This window comes from Penicillium chrysogenum (assembly GCF_028827035.1).
Source record: "Penicillium chrysogenum strain IBT 35668 chromosome Unknown utg000002l_segment0_segment0, whole genome shotgun sequence".
Classification (NCBI taxonomy): domain Eukaryota; kingdom Fungi; phylum Ascomycota; class Eurotiomycetes; order Eurotiales; family Aspergillaceae; genus Penicillium; species Penicillium chrysogenum.
This window is the reverse complement of record NW_026622750.1, coordinates 2,782,683-2,797,748: the sequence shown is the minus strand read 5'-3', so window position 1 is coordinate 2,797,748 and position 15,066 is coordinate 2,782,683. Positions and strand designations below refer to the sequence as shown.

The following is a 15,066-nucleotide window of genomic DNA, read 5'->3' as shown; positions in this document are numbered from 1 at the left end:
TTATGAAAGACTTTTCGACTGGTCTATTCAACCACAGCTTCAACGTCCAGACCGATGAGAGGGAAAAGCGATCCATTTCCCCATATACGTGCTGCTCTCATTATCTGCACAATCCGTCGTCGGTGCTACACGCCGAATTTAAACAAAATGAGCATACTACCTACGCCATTGCACCCTCGCAAATCGGCGCTGGGAGCAAGAGAAGGATGCTTGATGAAGACGAGCAGATGGCTAGAGCGGAAATATGGTTACAGGAGCAAATTGCGTTGCTTTCGGATCGGCGTAACGGGGACGAAGACCTTTGACGGGTACCAAATTCGGGTTTCACCAAGGCCTTGAAGAGGCTCACGGTATAGAGGAGGCCTGGTATGGTAGGGATGGTATGAGTGAGGCATGTAAAAATTCATATGTTAATGATCTATCATATCTCGGAGATCATCTAAACGGCAACGTTTTAGCTTGAAGCGAGCAAGCCTATGGTATCTATCTTATATAGCGTTTAGGGATGGATAGTAATGCACTTTTTGATTTAGTGAGATGAGTTGTGGTTCGATCAAATATAATTAGACATATGCTTGGTGTCCGGCACTGATCGTTATTTATATTTTACAGCCTGAACAGCCTGACACATTAGATAGTAAGTTCCATAGCCCGAGGAATCTCAATGGCTTCAACTATTCTCTGATTTATATACTCTTCTTCCATTCAACACATAGCGTCATACTTGTAGTTCACTCTCTGGCCACCATCAAGGGTTCTACACCACATGGCGTCGCTTCAAGTTTAACAAGTGAGGTGCTGCCTCTTTTATCTCAATGGACTATGGTACACTCCGCCGACTCAAATACCTTTGCTGACCCAGAGGCGCAATGACAAAGACCACCCTCACGATGGTCCACCTCCCTAAAGATATAATTAGACAACACAACTTGAATTCCATATCAAAGAGTGGCTTACTTGATGAGGCAGGTATTCAGGTCGAGTTCCCCAGAACCCTTCGGCGAGGGTATTATGGTGGGGCCATGTGTCTCGCTAGGTGCGCTTGGGGATGCCGAGATGCTCGCAAAGCTTGATATATTCGGGAGCTCGCAGCTAGAGCTCGCAGTATGGGTAGCAGACCCGGTACTCTCGGTATTGGTGCTTGTCTGTTGTTGAGTGCTCTCGGGTCTCGTAGTCTCTTTATTCAGAGGCAGCGATTGGCATGAACAATTGCCTTGCTGTTGCGAGGGAACCTCATCACCAGCTGCCCTTTCTGCATGTTGCCTCACCGAAGCCATCAGGGGAAGTTGACCGTCCAGGGAGACTGCAATACTACGACAATCGATGGAAGGACCATCAACACCTGTAAAGATTAGCAGTCAGGTATAATGCGAGGGTAGTGTGATACCTACATCTACTGAGTGCGCTTTCCATCTCAGCCTCGCAGTCAGGCGACAAGGAAACTGATTGCGTGTGTCCAGAAGTTGAAAGCGTGGCATTCAAGCTTCCTCCCATAGCTTGGTGCCATGAGCTGACTGTATTACATGTAGATTGAATGAGGGGCCGAAGATCAAGGGCTTGAACTTGACCGAGGATAGCGATGACTGTAAGCAGAGACCTGAACATGATCAAACAACTTTGGTATCCAAAGACCCGGCTTTGGCGGGTGGTGCTGCGAAGCGGTTTTATATCATCAAGGTTCGATGAGCATATTTCTGAGGCACCAATTTATCTAGGAGGCGTGGCAATCCTATGAAAGTAAAAGAAATCGAGAATAACGACGGGTGGTGCATCATTATGTTGGCACCAATGGCATCAAAGTAATGCCGTTGACATTGAAAATTGATGTCAGCGGGAGAATCAACTTTTAATTTTGGGACAGCACATTTGTGCCCGTATAGCTCAATTTAAGGTTCCCTGCGTGTGAAGCTATAACTTTAGAAATATACCATTTCCAAGACCCAAGAGATATATATTACCCTCGATCTCCCCCTCTTTAACGGACTTTGTCTATTTCCAATTAACGTGATGAGGGCCGGTATAGATTCTGCTAGCATTTTGTTACTGCTTCTCGCCGTTTTAGTCGTGAGTGGTTGCATATTCGCTCTGCATTATGCGGGTTTCATATACTGACTTTCGATAGGTCGCAAGGCCCCATGATGACCCGATCCACACAGCAACATCCACCCATCCAGTGCGATCCCCAGAAAGCGCATCCGCGACCGTGACCCGCTGACGTATTTTCTAGTATCATTCTTCGCCAACATTCCCACTGCCGAAACTACCGTACGAAATGATCATAGAGGTCGGTCCCTATCATTAATTGTTTGCAAGTATCTAATGGTCGCAACAGCAAACTCCGGCTTGTGTATATTCGCACGGAATTGCTTACATGGACGCTACGACGGAGAACATTGACCACTTGAGCAAAGTCAGCGAAACCTCGTGCAACGTTGATGCTGGAAATTGTCATCGTCTGTCATATGCCAACCTATCTGGTATATTCCTTTGCAACTATGTAAGTACTCCAAACTTCAAGCCAAATAGGGCTCCGTGCTGACGGCACTAAGAGCCTCGAGCGCATCTCAACAAACTGTGGAAGCCTTGTGCCCCTGGCGACAAAGGTTCAACAAACATGCCGGGTAGACAACTTTTATACGTTTGGATTAATCGGCGGCTCTTCTCAAAACGCGAGTGACTCGATTGACTTTCACTTGGTAGTTGCGGGCGAAACCATGAGGTATCCTATAGAGTAGTTCAGACCTCACGACCTTGCCACTGAGTCGGATTGGTATTCGGGGTGGACCAATTAAGGTGCTGCCGGAGCGTGGCACGGACGTGATTCACATTTTCGTATGTAGATTCTTATAGAACTCTCAAAATTAGGGAGCTGTTTTTCCTATGGACGCGCTCGAAATGAGTTTCACCAAATTGTTCTCTTTGATTGCTTCTCCACCTCCATTTTTATTGACGATAGGCCTAATGTAGCTAGTGAATATTCATTGCCCTTTTCCTATTCGATGGTAATTGATGGGCTAGGCCAGATGTAGGCTGAGCTGGTCTGGCCAAGACTTAGGAAAAAACCAAAGAGAATAAAATGGTGAAGGAATTTCGGGCGGACCTGTAAAGCTCGTGCGTTGGTAATGCCCTTTCTTCAAAGTATCGAAGGCTATCGCTACTCAAGAAGCTTCTTATAATGATTGGAATAGCATATGCCGCGTTGCATTGTCAAATCGTTGAAAACCAGTACCAGCCTTAACTCAACCATTGTGCTCATGCTTACTGCATGACTGATGATATAATAATTCGACAGTACTTCCGCCCAAAATAGCCAAAAAGCATAAAACAAATAATGTCACGCGCGTAAGGAAGGAAATCGGTCAATTAACAGAGCGGTCAACCCCGGAATATTCACTCTATTTCCATCAACTGGCCCCTCACTGCATTTCTCGAGATAATGCTGAACCAACAAAGATCCAATCAAACATATCCGCCTCGGGGATAGCTCATTTTTAGTCATCTCCTGCTTGCACACAACTGCCTTTGATGAACCGTTTCGAGATGTCAGTTCTTCGAGCTCTGCTTGCAAGAATGACAAGTGCGCACGAAGACGCGAAATCCGTTTTGAATTTCGGTAAACAGCCCGACTCAGTCGTTTCAATTTGGGCCAGCCTCGTCTCTTCAGAGTTTCAATTTTGGTCAGGATTTGACCTGTACCCAATAGATTTACTAATGGTACCCGAGATTGCTTGGCAGGGAATATAATCTTATAATCATCCCTCTTTCGCTGAAGCGCCTGTTTAGACTGCAATTGAGCCAACAGATGCGATAACACGGTCGTAGGATCCAGGCTGGGACGGTGAATAGTTGGTATTGTTGCCATCAATGTTCCCACCGACCGCTCCACTTCATTCTCGACGGCAGTGATACGATGAGTTGGGGAGGTGTTCGAAAAGAGTAAAACCAACAGGATCATGCAACTGATACAGCATTCATCGGAGATTTGGTCTCGCCCATCTGGGGACACTTTTGTTTCTAAAGCTTTGCCGGGATTTTGGCTAATCAATTGATGCCCAGAAGTCATGACCTGGCCGGTACGGATGCTGTACGCACCCACTTGCGCCGTGGGTGTGCTGAAGCTAAAGTCCAACATGACGTACGGTAGCTGTCCTGGACTTACTGCGCGGGACTAGCAATATTAAATAGAGACCAAGTATTCTATAATAACTGGAACGGCGCTACGAGTTTTCCAGTACACCATAATGCGACCGCGGTCACCGTTGTCGATCTTTGAGGCTAGGCCATTTGTATCGCTCTCGGCATCAACGGGATAAGGATTATGCTGGCAGGAAGCAGAATTGGAGGCAGGAGACGGTGAAGCCTCATTATGAGAATGGCCATGTCCGTACCAGGTCGACTCCGAATTAGAAGGCGTAGCGTACATGTTCAAAGCACGACTGTGCTGATGTTGATTTCACCGTGATCATTTTTACCACCTTACCACCTTCACCACCTTCACCACCTTCACTGTCGCTGAGTCCTGAATGGGAACCACTCTTAGGCTTAGATTGGCTTCCATCTCATATACACTGAACCTAGAATTTTAACATTAAAATGTGTCCCAGAGTCTAGTTGGAGAAATAGGTGGTCTTGAAATGGAGCATCGGCCTGATCTATCAAGATTAATCCCAGATAAATATTGCGAGGTATTTTATTAATGAGGTGTCAACTCAAGTATCATTTGAAAAATGCGAGCATTCAGCTGTCCTAGGTACGACCTTCGCTCTTTTTTCCGGGGAATCTACCACTCGTTGCGAGGGAAGAGTGGTCGAACCCACGGCATGCCTATGGAGATAACGGAGGATAAAGCAGTGTATAATAAAGACCCCAATCAAAGCAACACTGCCTCCAAAAACGCTGCTGAGTATCAGTACTGTGCCCTGCTTTGAAAGCCTTGCCGATAGATTACTACCATAGATTGCTGTATCATGCCATTCATGATCTGAGGTTTTTGTGGCTGATGTTGGTCCAGAAATCGACGAATTAGTTTGCGAGCTAGCCACCGTTCCTGTCAACGTCCTCGACAAGGTTTGGCATTTATCACTAGGGGCCAGAGATAAGTGATGCCTAGCCGTCCTAGTGATACGACCAGCAGTGCCAGACCATTCGGTGCCAGAAGCTCCGTCGCTTTGGAAAACCCTGCTCTGTCCGGTTTCTCTGATCTCGGAAGCTTCGGTGTGTATTTGGCTAGTCGAATGATACAGGGACTCCACGAAAGGTCCCGACGAGTCCTCAGAGTGCGGTGTTTCCAAACTAGCCCATACTTGAGAGGTACGATTGAATGCAAACGGCGAAAAGGTGGCTCTCGTGGTCACGTTCTGAAGCAAGTCGGTAGTGTTATTCTTTGAATTCTCAATCGGAAAGAGACTATGGTCATCAGGACCGGTGCTGGTATATGATCCTCTTATGGCACCGCTTATGGAATCTTTTTCGGTAATTGCTCCATTGTGCTTGGGTTCCGTCGTAGGCTCATCACCAGGGGCGCTGACTGGAGAACTGGAGTGTAATAGCAAATCACAGTATGATGGTCGATGCAAGGCCGACAAAGGGAATTGTTTCGAGACTGGTGTGACGTAAGGCCTTAATTCCTCCTCATGTAGTGCCTGGCTTGTCCGAAAACAAATAGCTTGAGTGTACGTCGGCTTCGGTGAAGCCAAAGTTGGCTGTGAACCAATAATTGTCAGCGATGGTGTTCAAAGGCAATATTTCGTCTCTAAAGGCTGGGAAAGTATGAGAAAAATCTGGAAAGAGGCATGTATGATACATACGACTGCTGAGCGATAGCTATGACTTTCCATGGCAAGCTGCTTTACAGACTGAATATGCATTGATCAAGCACGGGAAGACTAGAGCGTGTCAATAAGGTAAGGTGGACTGTTCAATATAATGGGTCTCTGGAAATCGCCGATATAATTCCAAGTTTCCAAGGCTAGGGATTGTGGCAATATAGAAGGCACATAGACTATTATAACAGTTAGTTATGTCTGGAGCTGGCCTTGGAAAATGTCAATTCTGCACGTCAATACCCAGCCGCATCTTTTTATTCACTAGCCCGCAATATAAGTCGTAGCAGTAAACATCGTTCAAAGTTCCTGCAAATGGTGACCATCGTTGAAGTAATAGATTGGACGATTAGGCCATCGCAGATGTCCGACATAAATAAGTGCATCCACCGGCCAAGGCAAACTACCAGTTCTATTGCAGCAAATTAGTGGACAATGGCGCCTCCTCTAAGCCGTGTCAAGCGAGAGCAACTCCGTAAGCGTCGCAACAATCTACTACGACGCCACAATGAATTTTGGCTTCTGTATGGGATGAAAAGCTGGCTCATCATGGAACTGCCTGATGGTCAGATCTTTACATACCACTCCCATCCAGATACACCTCCGCCCTCAAGGGAGGATATGGTAAGACAAAGTTAGTATGAGTGTTCGATGATTTGCCGCTGATTGGGGAAAGGAAACACGGCCCAAGCCCACTATTGTTCGCACGCCTCGAGACTATATTTCTGCGACCTCTGCTCAAACAGTTGGCAGAGACATCCCGGCCTTCTGCGCCCCAGTTCGTCAAACCCAGAAATGGGAAGCTCTGGCGAATCATTTGAACAATAATCGTCGCATGGTCTCGTAGTAATACAAACCGTTTCGTGCTTAGTTAGTTCACTTTGGTGCACAGGGGATCCGTGGCGCACGTCAAGAAATACCGATCTCAATACGGTGGTTAAAGCAATGGAACCTGTTCAATATAGAAGCCGGGGTATGACATCTCACTACATACAACAGGGAGAATCGAGACCAATGTCACCATTTTATTTCTTTGATTGTTTCTCAAACTCTAAGTCTAGTCACGCCAGGCCTAATGTAGTTAGTCGAACATAATCTGGTCATCGCCCTTTTCCTATTCGACAGCCCGAATTGGTCTAGGCCAGAAGTAGATTGGAATGGGTCTGGCCAATACTTGGCGACGACCCAAAGAGGACAGTAGGAAGGCTAGTTAGGAGCGGACAAGTAAATTTCAGTTGGTTGTAATACTTGTCTTGTTTCCTACGGCCATATTGAGAGCAGATCATAATTCTAGTAAACTTGAGAAGTTTCAGTATTGAGAGGCTCTATTCGGTATATGCAAAGGCCTAACCTATCTATGGGCTGTGATCGGCTGGTTATGGCCACCGATTGATATTGACCTCAACTTGCGCTCTTCTTATTAAGTCTGCCAACCAGGGGATCGAGCGAGGGATAATGGCTCATCTTCTACGACACATTGCAACCGTCACCCTGTGTCCAGTTCCCCGATGCTACCTCCGCCTAACGTGCATCCGGCGATGTCGGTGGAGCCGACCGTGTTTCGCGCTTGGATCAAGAGAAACTGTAACATGACATAAGTACTGTAAACGGAACGCTTCAAAAGGGGTTATAATACTTACTGATTGGGTCACTAGAAAGGCGATGGCTTCGCCTCACGCTGTGAGTGGGTAGCGAGCCAGGTGTCTGTGTTGCAGAGGATTGTCAGCGCAAGTCTTCGTGATATCGTAATATATGGGCAGTGTGTACTACCGGCTCTGGTGGGAACATGATTGCCTTTAATGGCCTGGAAGCCTGGTGGATTATTAGCATATCTCGGACTCGGACGGCGAAAGAAAGAGTCATACCACTGGAATGGTAACCAGTAGGACGCCCAGAATGAAGACCCCTAGTGCGATCATCTGTAATATTTTTTAGAAACGCTATATGCATCGTGAAGGGGAATGAGGGAAATAGTTCGATGTTATATACCTGACTTTTGTAGGCAGTCTTGCAATACAAATTGTAGTTTTGGGGATATATATAACATGAGGGAGAGAGCTACCGACCCCTGTTGAAGTCACAATCTAAACTCGTTGGCCCGCAGTAATTTGATGCTATCGCCTACTCAGAAACATGAGGAATTTTTGAATTCGTCCTACCCACTTAAACGGTACCCCAACCTCAGCCAACCAGGTTCTCACATTTAGCAATGATATATATTTAGGGGAATTCAGCAGCTCACAGGCTACGTATCGCTTCATTAGTTTAGATCATTATTTATAGAACCCCCAAAGGGCTAAAATTCACAACTTAATCACCTCTATGGTCCCGAAAGATTTGCTACATGAGGGTATGTTTGTCACCGAATTTGACAACCGGCGTGCTTACTAATTAGCTAACCACTTCGGACAGGGGTGATGGAAAGCATAATCTCGCTACCCGGATTTTCGGCTCGTTACTTTCCATTTTGCGCTCAACACCAGATTCTGCAGTTCATACAGCGACAACTCGAAACCCATGCCTTCTGCTTCCTTCAGCGTTGGCTTCCATCGGAGTCTCTCGCAGCCGGATGGACTTGCCCAGAGGCCTTAGAGTTGCACAAATTCTTTCGTCTCTTGGAAGTCCATCAAGGAAAAGTCAAGGGCGAATGTTTTCAGTTGACCTGGAGCACGTTGATAGGATGGCGTCGCGTGATTAGTAGCATTCGCCACGCAGCTATGCACCGCATTCCACACGATCGGAAAACATTCCTTAAGATGGTTCGCGCCGCCATCAAATTTTCGAAATGCATCGCTGGCTTCGAAAGCTCCAAAAGACTTTGTCGCATTCAAAAGTTCGTGAAGACATCGATTTCAGAGTTCGACCAGCTGAGAGCCCAGCTAAAAAACAATGCCCGCTTACAAATTTCTTTGGGTGAAGCCCACCCCGATCATTTAGCCCGGCGGTTAGTTTTGCTTCCGGAAGCTGTCAAGAGAGTGCTTCAGAGCGTTGAAGACGACTTCGTCTCTAAAGTGAAACAGTTTTTACACGCGGAGTTCAAAAGTACTTAGGGGTCGTCCGCGTATCCTACCTACAACGCCAAGCGCATGGCGAACTGCACCGTCTCGTAAAAAGAGTAGGGATATAAAGAATGAATTCTGAAATTGCTCCTATACTTTCAAGTTCCGTGAAAATGCTCAAGCCACAGATCTAATTCTGTCTAGGTGTCAGGTCACTCCGTCCACTTTCATTCCGAACCCACCTCATCCGCTTGTCCTCAGTCATCTGTGTTGAAAGGAGTCAAAGCAACACAAAGCTCTGGAAGTGTCAAAGCCATCGAAGCGAAGAGTGCCTAACAGGAGAGACCTTCCACTGCTGCTTCCACTCCTGTTCTGCACTGGTTTCCTCGGCTCGCGATTTGTCAAGAGCCACCCTTAATGAAACGATAGCTCGAATCAAGCGCGGGTCCCCAGAAGGGCTGTTCGCCGGGTTGAAATGATACTGCAGAGCCAGACTTTGGGTTGCGTCCATTGTGGTGCTGACAAGTCGGTGGAAGCTCTCAAAACACTTGCAATAAAAATCGTTCTCAAGACCCTGTTGTCTATGTTGCTGCATTCTTTCGGCCTTCATCTCGGAAACCGACATTTTGGGCTGTGTTTTGGATTTTCTCAGTCGTGGCCGGGTTGTTTCCAAGGCCATGGTAGATCCGCTCGCCATAGAGATTTGGTGGTCCAGTAAATTTATCTCAGGAAGAGATGGCTTGATTTGTAGGGTAGTTGGTATGGTAGTAATAGGGATAGCATCTTTGGTTGTGTCCGTGGATCGACTGTAGATGCTTGAAGTGTTGTCGCGAGAGTAACCGGGAGTTCGATGTTGGAAAGGGTTCATATCGGTCATGGACTGTCCACGTCTCGGCTCTCTGAAACCGACGTACATAGGGAACGGGAGTTACTAGCGTTTTAAGAACGGAAAGTCCATTTCATGGGCGAAACAGTCAATTTGTGCTCTAAGATAGTTTCTGAACGGCTTCCCTCACATTCTCACCACCGTTGACGAACCGCGCACTCTTAGCCGTAGACCAGCACCGGCATAGTGCCAAGCTGGTCTCTAGGAATTTCACCAATGTTCCCAGACGCCAAGTGTATTGCCATACTAAGGGGTGGTATTATAGAGACGTCGTATGGTTCTTTGACAGCGAGCGAACTTTTGTCTTCGCCCCGCCACCTACTCGCGCTTTCAGATTTCAACATACGAGGGCGACCATAACATGCGTCCACGGGTTACAAGGTATAGACAGATGATATCCCGCAGTTAGAATTCAGACTCCTATCTAGAATAATTGTATGATTCTAATTCTTGCTAATATTGCCAGAGTAAACCTAGTCTCCGTGCGCCTTGCATTTCATCGGGGTGACCCGTCGAGATAGAGCTCGCATCCGCCCGCGAGCCGCCCTCTGAGGGCCGCCTGCGGACCCGCAATTTTGAGGGCGGAGGGCGGGCATCGCCCGCCCGCGGGTCGGGCTGGTCTTTTGCCCGCCCTCACTATACGGCCCTCCAAACATTTTGAGGGCCGACAAACAAGACAAACATAGACAGTCCCATGATTGCATAAAATATGCTGTTTTGATCTGTATTTTTGAGTATTTGAATTACAATTTGATTATGAGTTCATACTTGTGACCGCATTGAATCAGGGAGCGTATCGAACGGTTAATCGTTAATCTTAGATTCAATTGAGTTCCAACTACAGTGTCTATCATACATATAAATCGTACAGACTAAGCAACTTCATATCCATCAAGAAGCCTTGAGCGCTTCCGAACCCTTCCTGAATGCCGGTTCTGTGTATCAGGGAGGCCGGGCTCACTATTATCTTCGTGCTCTCCTTCCTCTTTCTCCGACAGCCCGCGCTGTCGGCGTTTAGGCTGGGGCCCATTGACCAAGGGTTGACATGGAAGGAGCTCTGAGGGTTCCATTCGAGTAGGATCAGGGACTGGTTCAATCTCATCTTCATCTGCTCTATCAGATTCACACTCATCATAATCACTGATAGGTTCAAGCTGGTGAGCGTCTGTACTTTTTGCCTCCTGATTAGCCTGTACCTCTTCATGTGAGAGATACTCATTAATCAACGTCCGTTGGCTATCTTCAATCTCAAATCGTGATGTACACATAAACATCATAAGGTCTTGAATTGTTGATGGGTTTAGTGAACCTCGACGGTAGTGACAGACATCCCGGGCGGAGTTGAACAGGCGTTCTACACCTGCGCCAGTAGCAGGTATAGAAAGCACATCGCGGGCAAGGTTTGCAAGCGCTGGAAATTGGCGCTGGTGATCCTTCCAAAACACAGCGGTCGGAGTTCTCACGGTGCCTAGGTTACAGTTAGTGTAGGCCAGACGATAGACTAAGTATAGACTTACCACTCTCCAGGTATTCCTTCAGCTCATCATATTGACCCGATAATAAGTGCTGGGACGTCTCCTGCTGACATTCCATTTCAAGCTCTGAGATTGCGACCATCGGTGATTGGGTTTTTGAAGCTGATTGCGCATCTAAATGACTTCATTTGTAGGATTCAAAGTACTTCTCGAGACTTGTTCGGTAGATCGTACGCCAGTCATGCACTGGATCTTCCCAGTCCTTTCCTTCAAAAAACTGAAGCTTATGTTGCGGTGAGAGAATGGTGCCAATCGCATAAAGATTATTATTGATGTCATCGGTCTGGTTGTAATAATGCGAAAGCTTTTTCTCTGCGGCCTCAAGAGAGCTAAGCATAAGCTGCTTCCAAGCAACCTTCTTCCGTTTCAGCGCACTTTTTGACTTTTCAAGATGGGCGAAGAGCTTATTGTAGATACTGAATATTAAATGAATACTCACATCCTTGGTCTTCGAAAGAAGAGTTGTGAATTTGAAAAAGGGCTGGGTGATCCAAAGAAGGTATTCAATCTGTCGCCACTCTTCTTGATTCAAAGCGAAGTCATCCTGGTCGTACTGGGTACAAAACTCATCAAATGTTGACTGGAGCCGTTTCGCACGTCGTAGCATTAGGAATGTTGAGTTCCAGCGGGTTCGAACATCCTGGATTGGAACAAGCTTAGGCTCTTCAGTCTGAAGGTTGCAAAATGACTCCCGCCGCTGTGGACTAGCATTGATATAGATCGCAAGGTTTCGGACCTAGGGTAGAGTAAACGCGTTAGAATCAGAGGTCAAATGGGATCAGGAATACATACCTTATTTAGCGTGTCGATGATCTCTCGTTTCTGTTGCCTTACGCGAAGAGAACGGACACGATCCTCTGACCAATTCATCTCTGCGTGCTCATTCTTTGGAGTTGCTTTCATTTTTCCAAGAAGATCATTCAGACTAAGCTGAATCACATGGGCAATGCAGGGAACTCGAACAATTGTTGAACCATTGTTTGATTCAAGGGACTGTAATGATTCCCGGATACTCGATATCATAGTCTTGTTATTTGATGCATTATCAGTAGTCACTGCAAGCACTCGATCTGCGATTTTATGCTGCTGAAGGAGCTTTAATACCACCTCACTTAGGTTTACACCTGTGTGTGGACCAGTTAAAGGTTGGAATCCAAGAAGGATCTCTCGGTATTCCCAGTGCTGATCAAGAAAGTAGCCAGTCACTGCCATAAAGGCCTGTCCAAATGGAGATGTCCAGCAATCTAATGCAAGCGAAAGCTTTACACCAGGCGGAAGCTGCTTTAGTATAGACTGTTGCTGCTCTTGGACGTACCCCCGCAGTTGAGACCGCATTGTTTTCGCAGATGGAATCTGGGGTTGTGTTGGGGCAAGTCTAGCATATGCGATAACGTCACGAAATTCGGCATGCTCGATGAATCGGAAGGGGAGGCGTGAAAGGCAAAGCAATTTCAACAGTTTATGTTCCCATGCTTCTTGCGTAAAGGGCGTCGGGGTAGCTGGTGCGTTTTGTGCCTTTGAATGAAGAGAATCATTAGTAAATCCCTAAAATGAAACCTCGGAACCCTGGCTTAAACATACCGCGTTTATAAGTAAACCCTTGATATTGGTCTTTTGTCTGGTGGATTTACGACAGGTTGGTCCAGCTAAATGCCGATGAAGTGCTGTAGTTCCATATCGCCCATTAGCTGGATGGTCTAGGACTTTATGGCATTGACGGCATTTCGCGCCTGGTTTTCCAGTCTTTGCATTAGCAACTTGATCGAAGTGCTGCCAGCAAGCTGCTGTACGGTTGCCACTCCAATGAAGTCGTTTCTTGCGTCCAAATTCAGTTTCTAACCACCAAGCGACAAATTCATCCTTTGACATATCAGAGTATAGAACGAATTCAATGGATCGACCAGGGCCAACACGCTCGAGTGAAGGAGGTACCGAAGGGGGAGGAATCGGCGTAAGAAACCCGGGATTCGATACTGAGTCACTTGTTTGCTGGCTTCCTGAGAGATCAGGGTTATGGAATTGGTCGTTCGGAAAGGAGAGGCCGTCAATTGTATCCCCTTCGTAAAGAGATGATGGGTAGGCATCCGAGAATAGAGATAACTGGGACATTGTTAATTGAATGTTCCTTCGTACTGCGTAGATCTAGAAGATAGATAGGACTTAGAGGGTTGGGTGAGACCTACTTTGTACTAAAAAGTCCACCTGTGCTAACAAACAGATTCAATGCCCCCTTTAAATTAGGCCTACTCTTTCTCTATCAATGTAATGTATCACATTAAGACCCATTTATTATAGGGATCCTCTCCTGATTGGTCCAATCCCGAGGGCTGATCGAGGGCGGCCCTCGAATGAGCCCTCGAATTATGCGGGCCGCCCTCAAATCGGAGATCGGCCCTCGTTTTTTCGCTGAGTCAAATGCCCCCGAACCTAGTGTGAAATCAACCAGAATTCTTTCATATTTTAAGCGTCAAAGTCATACTCATCTATTATAAAGCCATAAAGCCCTTTCTTTATATAGAACAATAGTAAGAAGCCTAATATCTATTAATATTAATATAATGAACCTACTAAGAGGGGAACGTCAAGAATTAATATGGTGGTTGTTAAGATGTAGTTTATGCATCACCTGCCTACATGATGAATATATATTTCTTGATACCGAGACTACAGATTTATAGATTTCTATAACAATAAACTACCACTCATCTCAGCATATGATAATTCTGTAATTATACTATCACCTGCTATGGTTCATCAAAATAGAAGTGAATTCCCTCGAATTTCTAAGCGCATGTATGAAAATATCTAGTAAACCTACTATTAAAACAAAAACACTGTTCAAAAACGGTAATCTATGAGGGTGAATCAGCAGAATTATACAGCTCAGTTAGGAAAGGTCGCAAAATTTTATGTAAATGAGGGCGGGTGAGGGCTGATGACGGCGGCCCTCGCGAGGGCTGAGGGCCGGGCGAGGGCGGGCTCTTACCTGCCCTCAGCCCTCGCGGGTCGGGCGGAGGGCGGGCGATGCTCGCCCTCTAATTGTTTTTGGCGAGGTCTACGTCGAGACCTAATTACATTTTGTATTCTACTTATTAACCGGCTTGAACGCCAAACTACAGTTTCACCCAGCTCATAACCGCCGCCGTTTCTGCCCCAAAGCAGGCTCCAGGAAGTGAACTAGTCGCTTTGACCCGCGATAGCAGTAACAAGATCTCTGCGGCGGCCATTCTTGATCCCGATGATCTGCGCGACCGAACTGGGCGTAAACCTTTTGCTCATCGAGGAATTCCTGCGCCGATTTGGGGAAACCACCAATCCTTTCGCGAAAGGTATCATTGGCAATTTCAATTGTGACCATTTCGTCAAGGCTGGTGACCCGAAAATCAACACGCTTCCTGAAGTATCCACAAAACCGGCAAATGTCGACTAGATCTATGCTTCCTAAATCAAGATCCTGACCAGACTTAAATCTGGCGCCGGGGAACTCGACAAGCACCCGCTGCAAGATCTCGGCAGGATTTGGTCTTGAACAAAGAACAGATCCCCGACAATGAAATGAAGCCTTACCCTGGATGGGAGTTTCATCCAACTCAAAGAAAAACATTGCCGACGCGAGAATGGTCCTCACAAGCTCAGCTGGAACTGCAAAATCCATATCCGACATCGCTTCCAGCGAGCACACATCGTCTAATCCAGGGAGCGTCCCATCGATTGCCTGGTCTAGTCGGAAAATATCAGGCGTCGACAGATGGGGTAGGTAATTCAGAGCTTCCAAAAACCCTTGCTTTCCATCCATAGATGGAGAGCACATCATGGCCCGGAAC

At 46.6% G+C, this 15,066-nt stretch overlaps 1 protein-coding gene across 1 annotated transcript; it reads right to left on the bottom strand.

Annotated features, from left to right (window-relative positions):
- Positions 1-10,579: 10,579 nt before the first annotated feature.
- On the bottom strand, positions 10,580-13,351 carry N7489_004599 (uncharacterized protein; the record flags this gene model as incomplete). Its single annotated transcript, XM_056710351.1, has 5 exons — positions 10,580-11,175; positions 11,225-11,356; positions 11,417-11,978; positions 12,035-12,757; positions 12,824-13,351. The coding sequence occupies 5 exons, from the start codon at positions 13,349-13,351 to the stop codon at positions 10,580-10,582; spliced, it is 2,541 nt and encodes an 846-aa protein (XP_056568772.1).
- Between the last annotated feature and the right edge of the window lie 1,715 nt (positions 13,352-15,066).